Raw genomic sequence first — 16241 nt, forward strand, 5'->3', positions numbered from 1 at the left:
CATCCTCTATATACCTCTGGTGATTCACCTGTTCCCAACTGCCTGTATCTGATCCAAGCATCCTTCTTTTTCTTGACCAGAGTTACAATATCCCTGGACGTCCAGGGTTCCCAACTCCCAGTGGCTTTGCTTTTACTTTAATGGGAACATATAGTCAGTGAAGTCTTGATATCTCACTTTTAAAAGCCTCCCACTTGCTAGAGACTGTTTATTCATTTCCACAGATGCTGCCTGACTTGCTGAGTTCCTCCAGCATTGTGTGTGTGTCGCTTTGAATCTCTAGCACCTGCAGACTTACTCCCGTTTATGAATTTTGTCCCTTTCCATGACTATTTTAAGACTAGCAGAACTAACAGAACTATGGTCACTGGTCACAAGGTGCTTTGTTGACCATTTGTCCATGGAACTAGGTTAGGAAATTCACCACACAACTCATAATTAATCAAAACTCGCACTTTATTGTCTCTGCACAAACAACAATGTAACTATGTTGACCCTTGGCCAACAGCTTAGAACATGAATTCTGCTGCTCCCTCTGTACCAATACTCACTCAGACCACTTGTCCAATTTATAACACCGAAATAAGGGATCTCCGTTGGCCAGGTGATCGATCCTTTCTTCGGCCAGCCCGTGGCATGGGAGTTGTTCCTTGCGAAGGTGGGTGTCTTGAGAGAGTTATCGCTGACAGCCCACTCGAACACCCACTTTTATACTCGTTTCTTATTAATTCAAATATTGCATTCCAGTGTCATTGGCTGTAGGTCATCTGATTGACCTTTAACACCTCTTTAAGGGCTCTGCTCTAGGCCAGCATCTATTTATTGCCTTCTTCCCAGCAAGTGACAGTAGTCGGTAATTTATGGCTCTTTGTTCTCTTCAGTAACCAGCTCAAATCACTCCAGGCAGGCACCAACCCCAACATTCACAAACCTGCACATTATGTCTAATCAACGAACATCTCACAAATAACTTCTTGTTTGGAAATGATGTCTAGTACAGCAGATTGCCTGAAGCATCATTGTGTCTTCTTTAAAACACAGAAAGCAAAGCAACTCCATCTCACAAAATGGAGAATGTAAAACAGTTCCACAAAATGGCAGCCTCCAATTCCAAGCACATGGCAAAAACAAAGACAATTGACCTGTCTGCTTCCACTGTCCTTGATCCATTTGAATTCAACGTTTTCTTCCATATTTTAAATCCACCATGGCCAACAACTTGTCCATCCTTACTACCCAAGAGTAAATCGAGCTTTGCCTTATCCCTACTAGGATCCTCTATAAGCTGCCCGAGAAAACTTTCCTAAACACACTCAACAAATTCCACCCCATCTAAGGCCTTGACTCTCTGGCAGTCACAGTCAATGTTAGGAAACTTAAAATCTCCTACGATGACAACCCTATTAGTCTAAAAATTCTCCCCAGTCTCCAAGGATTAATTGTATATATCGTACAATCCCAACAATGCAATCAACCTCTTCTTGATTCTTAGCTCCATACATGAAGCCTCACCAGATAATCATTCAGTAACGTCACCTTAAAGTAGTGCTGTGATGTTCCCCTTAATCAAAACAAGTTACCTGTATCTTGGAACATTAAGCTGCCAGTCCTGTCCCTCCCTCAGCCACGTCTCTGTAATAGATAGCTTAGTCCCACATAGCTATCCAAGGCCTGAGTTTATCCAACGTACCTGTCGGACCTCTTGCATTGAAATGAATGCAGTTTAATCCCACAGACTTTCTTCACTCTTTGCCATACTCCTTCTCATCCTGCTCGCTCAATTCGTTTTGCAGTTTCCTTTATCACTATTCTGCCTTTCCATTGCCTCAGGATCCCACCACCTGCCAATACAGTTTAAACCCATTTTATGTGGGACCACTGGCAAATCTGCCTGCCAGGAGATTAACCACCTCCAGTTCAGGTGTAACCTGTCCCCCTTGTCACCCTTGCCCCAGAAGAGATCTCAATGATCCAGATATCTGAATCCCTGCTCCCCCCCCCCGCCCATCAACTCTTCAACCACACATTTATCTGCCATATCCTCCTGTTCTTTCTCTCACTAGCACATGGCACAGGTAGCAATGCCCTGTAAGTCCTGCTTCTTAACCTCTTCCCTCACTCCCTGTATTCACTCTGCAGGACCTCACCCATTTTTCTACCTGTGACATCTGTGTCACTTTTGAGGATGTTCTGCACTCCAGGGAGACAACACACCATTCTGGGTTCAGTTTGTGACCACAGAACATCCGGTCCATTCCCCCCACCCCCAACTATCATGATCATCCTGACTGCATCCATCCTTCCTCACTAAACCTCAGAGCCATGGTCTTGGGTACTGCTGCTTTCTTCTGCAAGTACATCCCACAACAGGAGAACCCTGCGCTCTTCTGCCTATTCCCCTTGCTCATCCAGGTGGTCACCCGACTATCTGCAGCCTGAATGTTAGGCGTGACCTCCTCACTAAAGCTCTCAAGACACGGTGGGCCGAGTAGCCTATATCTTTACTGTATGATTCTCTGCAACTCTATGCAAGTTAATTGATCTCATCTAAAGCTGTTTTATGAGTTTTGAAGAGCAGCAGAGTAACCAAGGAAAGATAAGTGTCTCTGTGGGAGGCGTGTGTGTTGGAATGCAGGATGTGGGGAAGGTTGTTAATGAACCCTCTGCACTGAAGGAGGGGGAGGGAAAGGAGACACTGTACTTAATGTGAAAGAGTATGAGATACTGGATGGGGTAAACATAGGAGACAGAAGGAGGAGATGTAGTGAGGCTGTCAACATCGGTGAAAGAGAATAAAATATATCTCAAGATATAAACGGCAGGAAATTTCAGATACTCTGACCACAACACTTCAGGAGTCGACGACTGGAGTGCTGCAGCTGTTGTTATAAAGGGAGGAAGGGGTAAACCAGGCCAAGTTACAAGCCAGTTAGTTTAACTAGCGGTGAGCAGATTATTGGATCCATTCTTTGAGACAGAATAAACCATCATGAATCAAGACGAGTCAGAACAGAGACTCTGATGAATTGAGTTCTTTAAGGAGGTAGCAAGGTTTTGCAATGGAAACTTAAACATCCATCACCCCCTGTTTCCTGTCACAGAGCCATGAGGCATGCTGGACAAACACGGTATCTGAGGGATTCAAGACAGGCTCTGGCCCTGTGATAGGAAACAGAGGGTGATTAATGTTTAAATTTCCATTGCAAAACCTTCCATGGTGAGCTTTGAGCTCTTGGCCTTTGGGCTTCATGTCAAATGCTCACATACCTTTATCTCTACAACCCCATATCTGTTGAAAGTAGAAGCCTCCGTCTTAAGTGCATAGTGACAGATAAATCTTGCTTTCATCCTCTGCAGGATATGCTGGCTATCTATGAACTGACATCAGCATCCGGGACGCCGTGTCGCATGGACCCTGCGCTTGTCACTGCACTGTCAAATCAGAAGAGCGGTAAGTTTACTGGGGCATAGGGGAAAGGCCAGTTTAATGGCAATGGTGGTGGTATTACAAGGATGGACAGCCTTTGACAAATCTCTATAGATTCCCAGTGGAGAGTATCCTGACTGGTTGCAATGCCCAATGCCCAGGAACAGAAAAGTCTACAAAAAGTGATCGATACAGCCCTGTCCATCTCAGACAAAGCCCTGTCCACCATTGAGCACATCTACATGGAGTGCTGCCACAAGAAAGCAGCATCCATCATCAAGGACCCCCACCACCCAGGTCATGCTGTTCTTCTCACTGCTACCATTGGGCAGAAGGTACAGGAGCCTTGGGTCTCACACCAGCAGGTTCAGGAACAGTTATTACCCGTCAACCATCAGGCTCCTGAACCAGCATGGATAACTTCACTCACCTCAACTCTGAACTGATTGCACAACCTACAGACTCACTTTCAAGGACTCTGCAACTCAAGTTCTCAGTATTATTTATTTACTTTTTAAATTTATTATTTGCATGATTTGTCTTCTTTGGCACATTGGATGTTTGTCAGTCTTTGTTATGTATAGTTTTTCATAAATTCTGTTGTATTTTTTTATTTTCCTGTAAATACCTGCAAGAAAATGAATCTCAAGGTAGTGTATGGTGACATATACAGTACGTACTTTGATGACAAACTTACTTTGAACTTTGAAAACTTTCTACACAAATTACCTCAACTCACTAGTCCCATAGTGAAGGCGGACAAACTTTTGGACCAGGAGAACCTCAAAGGATTAACTTGGCCATGGGCTCCATTCTCACTGTGAGGCCGGGTCTGAATCCTTAACTAAATGTGAATCAGATGTAGATATGGTGAGGATACATATAGGTCAAATCAAACGCTCTGAATCAAATCTCATGCTTCTCAATCCACCTTCTGCATCATCTAGAGCCAAAATATCCAAAGTCACTGATGAATACAGGACTGAAGATGTTATATTTCAATGCATGCAGTATACGAAATAAGGGAGATGAACTTATAGTGCAGTTAGAGATTGGCAGGTATGACATTGTGGGCATCAGTGAGTCCTGGCTGAAAAAGGATGATAGCTGGGAGATTAATATCCAAGAATGCACATTGTATTGAAAGGACTGACAGGTAGGCAGAGGGGGTGGGGTGGCTCTGTTGGTAAAAAATTAAATCAAATCCTTAAAAACAGGTGACAAAGGATTGGAAGATGTAGAAAGGACAACTGTGATGGTATCAGAAAGGATCTGGCAAGTGTGGGTTGGGACATGCTGTTTTCTGGCAAAGGTGTAATTGGAAACTGGGAGGCCTTTATAAAATGAAATTTTGAGAGTACAAAGCTTGTATGTGCCTGTCAGAATAAAAGATACAGATAACAAGTGTAGGGAACCTTGGTTTTCAAGAGATATTGAGGCCCTGGTTAAGAGAACAAAGGAGGTGCATAGGAAGTGGCGGTAAGTAGGAACAAATGATGTACTTGTGGAGTACAAGAAATGCAAGGGAACACTTAAGAAAGAAGTCAGGAGGACTAAGAGAAGGCATGAAGTGGCTCCAGCGGACAAGGTGAAGGAGAATCCTAAGGGATTCTACAGATATGTTAAGAGCAAAAGGATTACAAGGGACAAAATTGGCCCTCTGGAAGATCAGAATGGTAATCTGTGTGTGGAGCAAAAACAGACGGGGGAGATCTTAAATGCATTCTTTGTATCTGTATTTACTCAGGAGATGGATACAGAGTCTATAGAGGTGAGGCAAAGCGGCATCAACTTCATGGACCCTGTACAGATTACAGAGGAGGAGGTGTTTGCTGTCCTGAAGCAAATCAGGGTGGATAAATCCCCAGGGCTTGACAAAGTGTTCCCTCGGACCCTGCAGGAGGCAAGTGCAGAAATCACCGGGGCCCTTGCAGAGATATTTAAATCATCCTTAGCGACAGGAGAGATACCAGAGGATTGGAGGATAGCCAATGTTGTTCCACTGTTTAAGAAAGGCTCTAAACAGAACCCAGGAAATTATGTCAGTACTGTAGTGGGAAAGTTATTGGAAGGTTTTCTAAGGGACTGGGTATACAAGTATTTGGGTAGACATGGACTGATAGGGATAGTCAGGATGGCTTCGTGCATGGTAGGTCATGTCTAACCAATCTTACAGAGTTTTTCGAGGAAGTTACCAAGAAAGTGGATGAAGGTAAAGCAGTGGATGTTGTCTACATGGACCTTAGCAAGGTCTTTGATAAGGTCCTGCATGGGAGGCGGGTTAAGAAGTTTCAGTTGCTCGGCATTCAAGATGAGGTAGTAAATTGGATTAGATATTGGCTTTGTGAGAGAAGCCAGGGAGTGGTAATAGGTGGTTGCCTCTCTGATTGAAGGCCTGTGACTCGTGGAATGCCACAGGGATCAGTGCTGGGTCTGCTGTTGTTTGTCATCTGTAATCAATGATCTGGATGATAATATGGTTAACTGGATCAGCAAATTTGTGGATGACACCACGATTGTGGGTGTAATGGACAGTGAGGAAGACTATCATGGCTTGTAGCAGGATCTGGACCAGCTGGAAAAATGGGCTGAAAGATGGCAGATGAGATTTAATGCAGACAAGTGTGAGGTGTTGCACTTCAGTAGGACCAACCAGGGTAGGTCTTACACAGTGAACAGTAGGGCACTGAGGAGTGTGGCAGAACAAAGGGATCCGGGAATACAGGTCCATAATTCATTGAAAGTGGTGTCACAGGTAGATAGGGTCATAAAGAAAGCTTTTGGCACATTGGCCTTCAGAAATCAAAGTATTGAGTACAGAAGATGGGATGTAATGTTGAAGTTGTCTCAGACATTGGTGAGGCCTAATTTGGGGTATTGTGTGCAGTTTTGGTCACCTACCTACAGGAACGATGTAAACAAGTCTGAAAGAGCAGAAAAAAGTTACAAGGATGTTGCCAGGTCTGGAGGATCTGAGTTATAAGGAAAGACTGGATAGGTTAGGACTTCATTCCCTGGAACGTAGAAGATTGAGAGGAGATTTGATAGAGATATACAAAATTATGAGGGGTATAGATAAGGTAAATGCAAGCAGGCTTTTTCCACTGAGGTTGGGTGGGAATACAACCAGAGGTCACAGGTTAAGGGTGAAAGGTGAGAAGTTTAAGGGAAACATGGAGGGAAATTTCTTCACTCAGAGGGTAGTGAGTGTGTGGAATGAGCCGCCAGCACAAGTGGTGCATGTGTGCTCAATTTTAGTGTTTAAGGGAAGTTTGGATAGGTACCTGTGTGGTAGGAATATGGAGGGCTATGGTCCCAGTGCAGGTCAATGTGAGTAGGCAGCTTAAATGGTTTTGGTTGGACTAGATGGGCCAAAGGGCCTGTTTCTGTGCTGTACTTCTCTATGACTCTATAACTACATCCCTTGAATAAAGTGAATACCTGCGATAGTGCTGGCACAAACAGGTCCTGTGTCATACACAGTGGAAACCAGTAACCACAACGGCTGGAGAAGGCGTGTTGATCAGCTGGTTCCCACTTCTGAGGCGTCTGAAAACCAACGGAAACTGACCAATCCCGATCCAGCGGAAATGGGACAGGATTCTGAGACGACGACTGCAGAACCGCCATTAAGATCAAATGTCACAGTCAGTGCTCCCCCATCACCTGCGCTTCCTGAGGTGCCCCCTGTTGACAATGCAGTACCCAAGCCAAGATCTACACATAGAGTACATCACCAAGAGATAAAATGACTTTGACATCAACCCCAGGTCATTGGTACCCATACAGAAACAGGCAGCCTCCAAAAGGATTGAATCTCTAATTTAGTGACTAAGCCTCAGCACTTGGGATAGAATAATCTCTGGGGTTACGTCTGGAAATAGAGACAGTCTACCCTTTTCCCCTAGATTAGAAAAAAAACGTTTTTTGTTGTTGGTTGAATTTGATTATTACTCCATTGAATAATTCAGCAGTATGGGAAAGGTGAGCAACCTTTAAAATAAGGTGGGGGGGTGAATATTTTATGTATTCATGTATATTTTGACCCTTACGGTTTTCTATCGAGCTTCACTGTGTGTTAACGTACTAAACGTAATGTGAGAGGGAGCCCTGGGTAGATGACTTACAAGTAAAATAAACAGCAACATGTTTGTTCCTGACCTCTCCACCTCTCGACCTCTCGTGTGCGTTATTCACGACCACAAACATAGCAGCACCCATGGAGAGGAGGGCACCATGGTACGCCTGGGGCACTGGAGTTTGGAATTCAATTCCGATGTCATCTGTAAGGAGTTGGCTGGATGGTGTGGCTCGAAGGGCCGGAGGGGCTTCTATATCTCATTAAGTAAAATAACAGTCATTGTTTCGGGCCTGATGAAGGGTCTCAGCCAGAAACGTCAACTGTTTATTCCTCTCCCTAGATGCTGCCTGGCCTGCTGAGTTCCTCAAACATTGTGTGTGTGTTACTCTGGATTTCCAGCATCTGCAGAGTCTCTTGTGTTTATGATTCTCTGCTTTGTTTGCAGATGCCCTGTCTGAAGAAGAATACAAACTGACTCGTCACCTCATGGTTTATGTGGCTGTCTCCCTCCCAACTCTCGCCAATGACCCTTTGTCTATTTATAATCAGGAGCACCAGGGTAAGTGCTGGCAGGGATCGGGTACTTTATTATGAAGCTAATGGACAGGAATCATTGTACGTGTGTGTACAACACTGAAGACGTAATCGGGGTGCTCATTAGCATGAATGCCTTTTCATGTGGCGAGGGGAGGTGGGGTGGGGTGGGAGACAGCGGAACAGGGAAGGGGAGAAGACAGCCAGAGAGAAGAGAGAGAAGTGGAGAAGATTGAGAGAGAGAATGAGAAAGACAGGGAAGACAGTGAGAGAGAGAAAGAGAAGGGGAAAAGAGAGAGAGAAATAAGGAAGATAGAGAATCAGGGAGGGAAATAGCAGAGGAAGAGTGAAAACACAAAACTGCGGGAGAGGGAGCAGGAAATTGCAGTGGGAGTGAGTGGGAGATTGAAAGAGGAGGGGAGAAGGGGATTGTAGGAGGGGAAAGGGAAACTTATTGAAGGAGGAGAGGTGGTCAGACGTGGGGAGGAGAATTGAGTAGGAGAAGTGCAGGAAGACAGTGCGCAGTATTATTGGGATGAGAAAGTCCACACATCACAGAGAGGTCTGAGATTGGGACTAGCGAGAGCTGAATTGTCTCCCAGCTGGTCGTTCCTGAGTATTCACGCCAGCCACCTTTACCATCAGGTCACCGGAACAATATCCACTGCCTGGCCAAGGCGATCAATGAGATTGCAGCTGCACTCTACACCATTCACCAGCAAGATATTCAGGCTCATCTGAAGGAGTTCCTGTTGGTAAGTAGAGATTAGGCAGGTCAGGGTAGGGTTGCATTGTGTCACCATGTCAATTCCTAAGGGACAGTGGGAAGAGTGAGGTCGGGGGGAGGGACAGTGAGGGGGGAATGGGAATAGTAAAGGAGGGACAGGGGTAAGGTGAAGGGGGATGGGAGAACAGTGGGAAGTGTGAGGGGGTGATGGGGCTCGGAGATAGGGAGATGGGGAAACAGTGAGGGACGGGCGGTGGAACGTGTGAGGGGGTGACAGGTGATGGTGAGTTAGGGTGTTACTGGTTATTTTGTGGAACGTTTGACAGGCTGATGTGTGAGAGTTCAGAAGAGTTAGTGAGGATGGGACTGCAGTGTTTAAGATCCTGTAGGCTTGTAACAGACCCTGAAGCTGGGCAACATTATGGAACGGTGTGATTTCTAACATTTAAGATGGAAGGAGGTGAATTTTGCTTCCCACCTGCCATTCGGAATGGTGCAAGCAGACCCACTGAATACTTTGCCGAGGGGCTGAGGTGAGGTGGCGGCAGCTGGCCCCGGGTGAACGTACGCGGAATGAGTTCTCGCTGTGCTGCCCTTTGTGTTATTTGTCCTTTCTCTAGTGTGCTTCGATGAGCCTGCTGCAAATTGGTCAAGAAACAGATAAAACCCTTGTGAAAAACAGGGAATCGGTTTACCTCATTCTGCATATGGTAAGAAAACACGACTTTTTGGAGCTTTTGCCCAGTCCACTGCAGGAACCTCATTCTTCTCCAGCCTCTGTTATCCTTCCTGTCCACCCATCCTGTTCTTGCACAGAGACATTGTTCTCCTGGTACAGCGGTCCGGTCACATCCTCTCACCCTGTTATCCCGACACACCCTTGCTTCTGGTTACACGAAACCCCAGTTTTAAAATTTGCATCCCCATATTCTGATGCATGCATTGGTTTAGCTGCTCCTGAGAGTCCAACATTTGCACAGATCAATGATAATCCAAATTGCAGAGGAAACACTACCCAGTTCATGCACCCATTGCAACGTCTCAGTCTCCTGCACCGCGCTTCACATCACATCGCTCTTGCTATGATGACATCTTAGCTTTAGCAACACGTGGGGGTCAGGAGAAGAGTTATTTTCCCCTCAGAAGGTGTTTGAAATGTGGGACACACTACCCGAGGGGGTGGTGGAGGCAGAGACTGTCACTACATATAACACGTATCTGGACGAGCACTTGTGTCACTCAGACAGAGAAGGGTGTGGACTGAGTGCTGGGAAAACAGATTGGTGTAGAAAGGTGGCTGATGGTCTGCATGGAGATGATGGGCTGAAGGGCCTGTTTCCGTGCTGTGTGTCTCTGTGTTGGAGAGCACGGTAGCGCAGTAGTTAACAGAACGCTATTACAGTGCTTGCGAACCGGGCTCAGTTCCCGACGCTGTCTGTAAGGAGTTTGGACCTGCTCCCCGTGACCGTGTGGGTTTCCTCCGGGTGCTCTGGTTTCCTCCCACAGTCCAAAGGTGCACAGTTTAAGAGGTTATTTGGTCACATGGTCTAATTGGGAGGCATAGGCTCGGGCTGTTTCCTCATTGTATCTTTAAATAAAAATATGAAATGAATATGAAGTCAAATCACTACTTTACTAATTCATTTGCATCCTTTACCTTTTACACATGAGAGTTACCTTTCAATTTCAACAATTCAGTAAAATAGTTAAAGTTTCTTGTTCAACTAATTAGTGTTGACGTGTTTTGCAGTTAATCGAGGAGTCTCCTTTCCTGGAAATGGACATGCTGGAGGACTACTTTCCGTATGTTCTGCTGAGGAATGCCTTCCGTGAAGTGTACAGACCTGTTGTCATGACCGTAGTATAACTGCAGCATGTTTCCTTTTCAAATCCATCTGTTAAGCTAAACATAATAAGATGCATTGCAGGTTCTAGGCACGGGGAGTAGGTGGGGTCAGGCGGGAGGGCCAGGTGAATCGGGACTGAAAGCAAGGATGTGATTTGGATACCACAGAGGACCAGTGGAGGAGCAGAAGAAAAGATTCAGGAATCTGGGCCTTGGGAGATGGAGGAAGGTGGGAGCAACAGGGGTTGATTTGGGTGATACGGGTAAGGTGCACAGAGGAAAGGGATCAGGTGTGTTTTTGGAGAAGAGGTACAGAGGTGGTGTGGGACAGTCTGGACGTAGACACCGTGGAGGGCATTAGGTCAGCAAGGGGGTATATCATTCACAGGACTCATGTGGAAGAAGATGGGGCTACAGTAGTTTAATCTGTCCCGACTCTGCCTACACAACTGCCGGATACAGATGTAATTACCCAAGAAGATCTGCTCTTCGCTGAAACCAAATAACGCTTTCCGCTCAGTACACTGTTTAACTCTGTGCCGCAAAATCAAATAGACAGCAACGTTTGCATTCTAGTTTGAAATATTTTACTTTCCTTGCTTTTACGACTGCCTGTAAGCAAACAAATCTCACAGTTGTATAATGTATACATTCTTTGATAATAAATGCACTGAGGAACTTTGAAAAGAATCATTTAACTGCTGGATAGTAGAGTTTCTGAAGCTGTGAGGAGGGGAGGGCAGAGTGGCAGGGGATTATGTGAGAAGCTGGGAGGTGATAGCTAGAAGAAATAAAGGGCTGAAGAATTTGATAGGAGAAGAGAGTGGACCATGGGAAAGGGGGAAGGAGGAGGGACACCCAAGGAAGGTGGTGGCAGGGGAGGTGAAAAGAAGGGGTGAGAGGGCCACCAGATGGAAAAGGAGAGGATGGACTACTCTAATTGTGGTCTCACTGATGTCTTGCCGACCCTCTCTCTCTGCTCCACACCGAGACTCCCTCACTCCAGGGAATCTGACCCAGTTCCCTCACAGGTACAGCCATCCCCTGCTGAAAGAGAAGGTAGGTAGTTGTGGGAGGGGATAAATTGAGAAGTTGGGAGGTGATAGGTAAAACCGGTAAAGGGCCGACGGAGAAGAAATCTGATTGGAGAGAACAGTGCAAACAAGGAGGGGCACCAGAAGGAAGTGTTGGGCAAGTGAGCAGAAGACAAGGGGTAAGAGGGGAGCCAGGATGGGGAATAGAAAAGCAGAGAAGAGGGAGGATGGAGAAACTACCGGACGTTGGAGAAATAAATGTCCATGCCATGACAGGATTACAGGAGAGCAGGAGCACAACAGAAGTTGTGAAACAGCAGGAGCAGTGGAACACATAACTACAGGAGAACAGAGAATCAAAACGAGTGCAAAGTCACATAGAATAAGAAGTGCACTCAGAAACTGTCACTGGGACTCAGGGGCATAGAACCTGGCACAGAGACGCGGGAGCGCAGAAACACAGGAGAATGGAAAGATAGGAGCGCAGACACACCAGAGTGCAGAGACACTGGAGTGCAGACACACAGGAGCATGAACACACTGGAACGCTGAGACACTGGAGGAAATGATGCTCAGAAAAGGTTGATTTTAATGTGCTTGCATCCAAACATACATTCCTTTCTTTTCCAATCTTTTTATTAATTTTCAAAATTATAAACATAACAACAGTATTAATGAACAGAGATTGGATTACATTATTAATAATTGACATTGCAAATATAGCATTGGTAATAATACAGATATATAAAGTTTCCCAAACTCTAAACATAATTGACATGGTAAAGGGATAAATTAGAAAAAATCTAAAGAAAAAACCCGAATTAGAAAAGAAAAAAAAAGACATATTAATTAAACTAAGCGATAATAACCTAAACTAAAAACAGAACTATAGAAAAAAAAGACAGGCTAATATATGACATTGGATAGAATCATTAATGTCGTTAACTCCACTCCTCTATCCATTTAAAAAAAAGTACATCCAAACGTATATTCCACTTTGCCAGAAGCACAGCAATACATTAGGGAAACAAATGAGGAGGTGAAGAATGCGATACTGACTATTATGGGTGGTAACAGAGGTGACAGCTAAGCAAATGTTACCCAAGGAGAGGAAAACGCCCACTGCATTTGCGTCCCACCAATGGATGGTGTCGCAAAGATTAACATTAGATTGAGATCATTTCAAACCAGAGCCCTCAAATAGATGATTAAGAACACTACTGTCTCAAGAAAATACACAATGTGTCATGTGGAGAAGCACAGTTCAGGGTAGAAAGCAGCAGAGAGATTGCAGAAGAGAGTAACACAGCCTTCGCCCAATCACGAAAACTGTTGTCGGGGGCAACCATCCCAGTACAGTGCTGTTTCAGCTGTGCTAATGTGGGTCATTATGCCCGGAGCTGTACAGCAAACAGTTTGGATAATCTGAATCCTAACATAAATCAGAGATTGGAGTTACAGAAGATACTGGAATGTTGGCTAATGTGGGGATGTCATGCTTTCTACTTCTGCATGATGAATCACTTTTGGCATTTCTTTATTTTAAAGTCATAAAATAATATGTTTCCTCAATGTTGTCTCATTGTAATTTAATATTTTGGCAACTGTTAACCCTTAAGAAGAGCGGGTTATTTTCTGAAATGGTTTCAAGTGCGAATGTTTGTGCTTTTCAAATTATGTGTGAGGTGTGGCCATTTGAGCTCACTTTAGAGAGGGAGAACTCATGAGTGAACACAGGCTCATTTGATATTGGAAGTTTGAATTAATCACACGTTTCAGAGGAATACAAGGTGACCAATTGAAAGAATTTTGATATATCAAAATAAACTTTATTCATCAAAGAATATTTACAAGTACAGGCCCTTCGGCCCATGATGTTGTGCCGAGCTTATAACCTATGCCTCTTATCACTTACACCTCTATTCAAGTCACTTCTCATCCTCCTTCGCTCCAAAGAGAAAAGCCCGAGCTCACTTAACTTTTCCTCATAAGATGTGCTCTCTAATCCATACAGCATCCTGGTAAATCTCCTCTGCACCCTTGCTAAAGCTTCTAGAACTGAACACAATACTCCAAGTGTGCTCTAACCAGGTCTTTATAGACACAAGAATTCTGCAGGTGATGGAAATCCAAAGAAACACACACAAAAATGCTGGAGGATCTCAGCAGGCCTGGCAGCATCTATGGAAATCAATAAACAGTTAACCTTTCAGACCAAGACCCTTTTTCAGGACTGATAGTCTTGAACTTCTCCACTTCTCCAGTCCCGAAGAAACATCTTGGCCTGAAATGTCGACGGTTTCTCATTTCCACAGGGCTTTATAGAGCTGTAACATCACCTGGCTGTCCATGCTATCTATGTCTCTCATAATCTTGTACACCCCTATCAAGTTGTCTCTCATCTTCCTTCGTTCCAAAGAGAACCTGGGTCTAGCTTGCTCAACCTACCCTCATAAGACATGCTCTTTCATCCAAGCAGCAGCCTGGTAAATCTCCTCTGCACCCTCTCCAAAACTTCCACGTCCTTCAAGACCAGAACTGAACATAATATTCCAAGTGTGCTCTAACCAGAATTTTATAGAGCTGCAACATTAGCTCATCACCTTTGAACTCAATCCTATGACTAATGAAGGACAACACAGCATATGCCTTCTTAACCACCTTAGCAACTTGCACAGAAATTTGCGAAGATTCCGAAGGAAGCAAAGTGCTTGCATGGATTTTTGTTTTGTCTTCTCTATGTTTTTAGTTTATGTTCCTTTATTTGTTTCCTGTGGAATTGATTTTATAGAAAGACCAAGGTTCTACACTGGCCATGTGGAATCCAAGTTAAGATGATGGAAATCTCTGCATCTCTATTCCAGATATAAGATGTCCACATTTCAGAGGGCAATCAGCGTTTGGGGAAATTTTTCATCAATGGATAGTTAAACTGGGAATTTGGAATCGATATTTTGAAAGATTGGGATATTTGTGGGGGGGGGGTCATAAAAGTTGTTTTTACTCTAAAGACTGCTTTCTTATGACAGGACCTAAAAGATGTTGCTCAAGACTTTTGACATATTGATATTCAGGTTTAGAGTTTCTTTGGAAAATAATTTTGATGCGATCATAGTGATTGTAGTGAGAGCTAGAGGCAGTTCTTTGTGGAGTTTATGCACCAGTTTTCAAAAGCAAGTGGGGCTTGTCAGGACTTGTCTGCAGAGTGGGAAATTGCTTGGATTATTAGTAACTTGGCAAGGGCCAGTAAAAGGAAGCAAAGTGTAAGCAAATCTGCCATTGTGTGAGTGGGCCAGAGTTAGAGTGGCAGGCTTTGGTGAGAACAGTGGGAGGCTCTAAGTAAGTTTTATTTTCTCTCTTTTTTTTAGTGCATAGCTAGTGCGCTGAGAATGGGTCCAGAGTTAATCGTATGTTCTTTGTGTGTGATGTGGAAACTCTGGGATACCTTCAGTCTCCCTGATTACTGCATCTGCATGAAATCCATCGAGTTGCAACTCAGTAGAGAGCGTGTTAAGGAACTGGAGCTGCAGCTCGATGATCTTCAGCTCATAAATGAGGAGGTGATAGATAGGAGCTGCACCTCGAAGTTGCAGGAGACAGTTAGCTGGGAGATTGTCAGGAGAAGGAAAGGAATAGACAGCCGGTGCAGAGTACCCTTGTGGCCTTTCCCCTCAATATAAGTATACCACTTTGGATACTGTTGAGTGGGACAACCTACTGGGGGAAGCTGCAGTGACCTGGTCTCTGGCACTGAGTCTGGCTCAGTGGCTCAGAAGGGATGGAGGGAGAAGAGGAGTGCAGTAGTGACTGGGGATTCCATAATTAGACAAGCAGAAAGCAGATTCTGTGGATGTGAAAAAGACACCCAGATGATATGCTGTCTCCCAGATGCCAATCTTGGAGCAGGTCCACAGCATTCTAAAGGGGAACGGTGAGCAGCCAGAGGTCGTGGTACATATTGGTACCAATGACATCGGTAGGAAAAGGGAGGTGGTCCTGAAGAGAGAATAGAGGGAGCTAGGTAGAAAGCTGAAAAGCAGAACTTCAAGGATAGTGATCTCTGGATCGCTGCCTGTGTTACGAACCAGTGAGGGTAAGAATAGAATGATTTGGCGGATGAATGTGTAGCTGAGGAACTGGTCTGGGGGGTTTCAGATTCCTTGATTATTGGAATCTCTTCTGGGGAAGGTATGATCTATACAAAAAGGACGGGTTATACCTGAACCCAAGGGGAACCAATATCCTTGTAGGCAGGTTATTTAGAGCTGTTGGGGGGGGAGGGTTTAAATGAACTTGGCAGGGGGATGGGAACCGGAGTGATAGGGCTGAGGATGGGGCAGTTGGTATACAAGTGTGTAGTGAGGCTGTGAGGAAGGACAGGCAGCTGATGGGGCAAAATTGCAGTCAGTGGGATGAGTTGAAGTGTAACGTGCAGGCAAAATCGAAAAGGGTGATGAATACAGGACTGAGGGTGTCATATTTGAATACATGCAGTATGCGGAATAAGGTAGATGATCTTATAGCACAGTTAGAGATTGGCATGTTTAACGTTGTGGGCGTCACTGAGTCATGGCTGAAAGAAGATCATAGTT

The 16241-nt window shown here is 44.8% G+C and overlaps 1 protein-coding gene across 1 annotated transcript in view; it reads left to right on the top strand.

Moving 5' to 3' along the window:
- The window catches only part of LOC134340473 (nck-associated protein 1-like), a 111461-nt gene extending 100170 nt beyond the window's left edge, over positions 1-11291 (top strand). The window contains exons 27-31 of the mRNA XM_063037780.1: positions 3358-3451; positions 7954-8067; positions 8688-8797; positions 9390-9479; positions 10520-11291. Coding sequence (XP_062893850.1) covers positions 3358-3451; positions 7954-8067; positions 8688-8797; positions 9390-9479; positions 10520-10636 — 525 coding nt within the window. The 3' untranslated portion in view covers positions 10637-11291. The remainder of the gene's footprint in view (positions 1-3357; positions 3452-7953; positions 8068-8687; positions 8798-9389; positions 9480-10519) is intronic.
- Positions 11292-16241: the final 4950 nt, after the last annotated feature.

This window comes from Mobula hypostoma, chromosome X1 (assembly GCF_963921235.1).
Source record: "Mobula hypostoma chromosome X1, sMobHyp1.1, whole genome shotgun sequence".
Taxonomy (NCBI): domain Eukaryota; kingdom Metazoa; phylum Chordata; class Chondrichthyes; order Myliobatiformes; family Myliobatidae; genus Mobula; species Mobula hypostoma.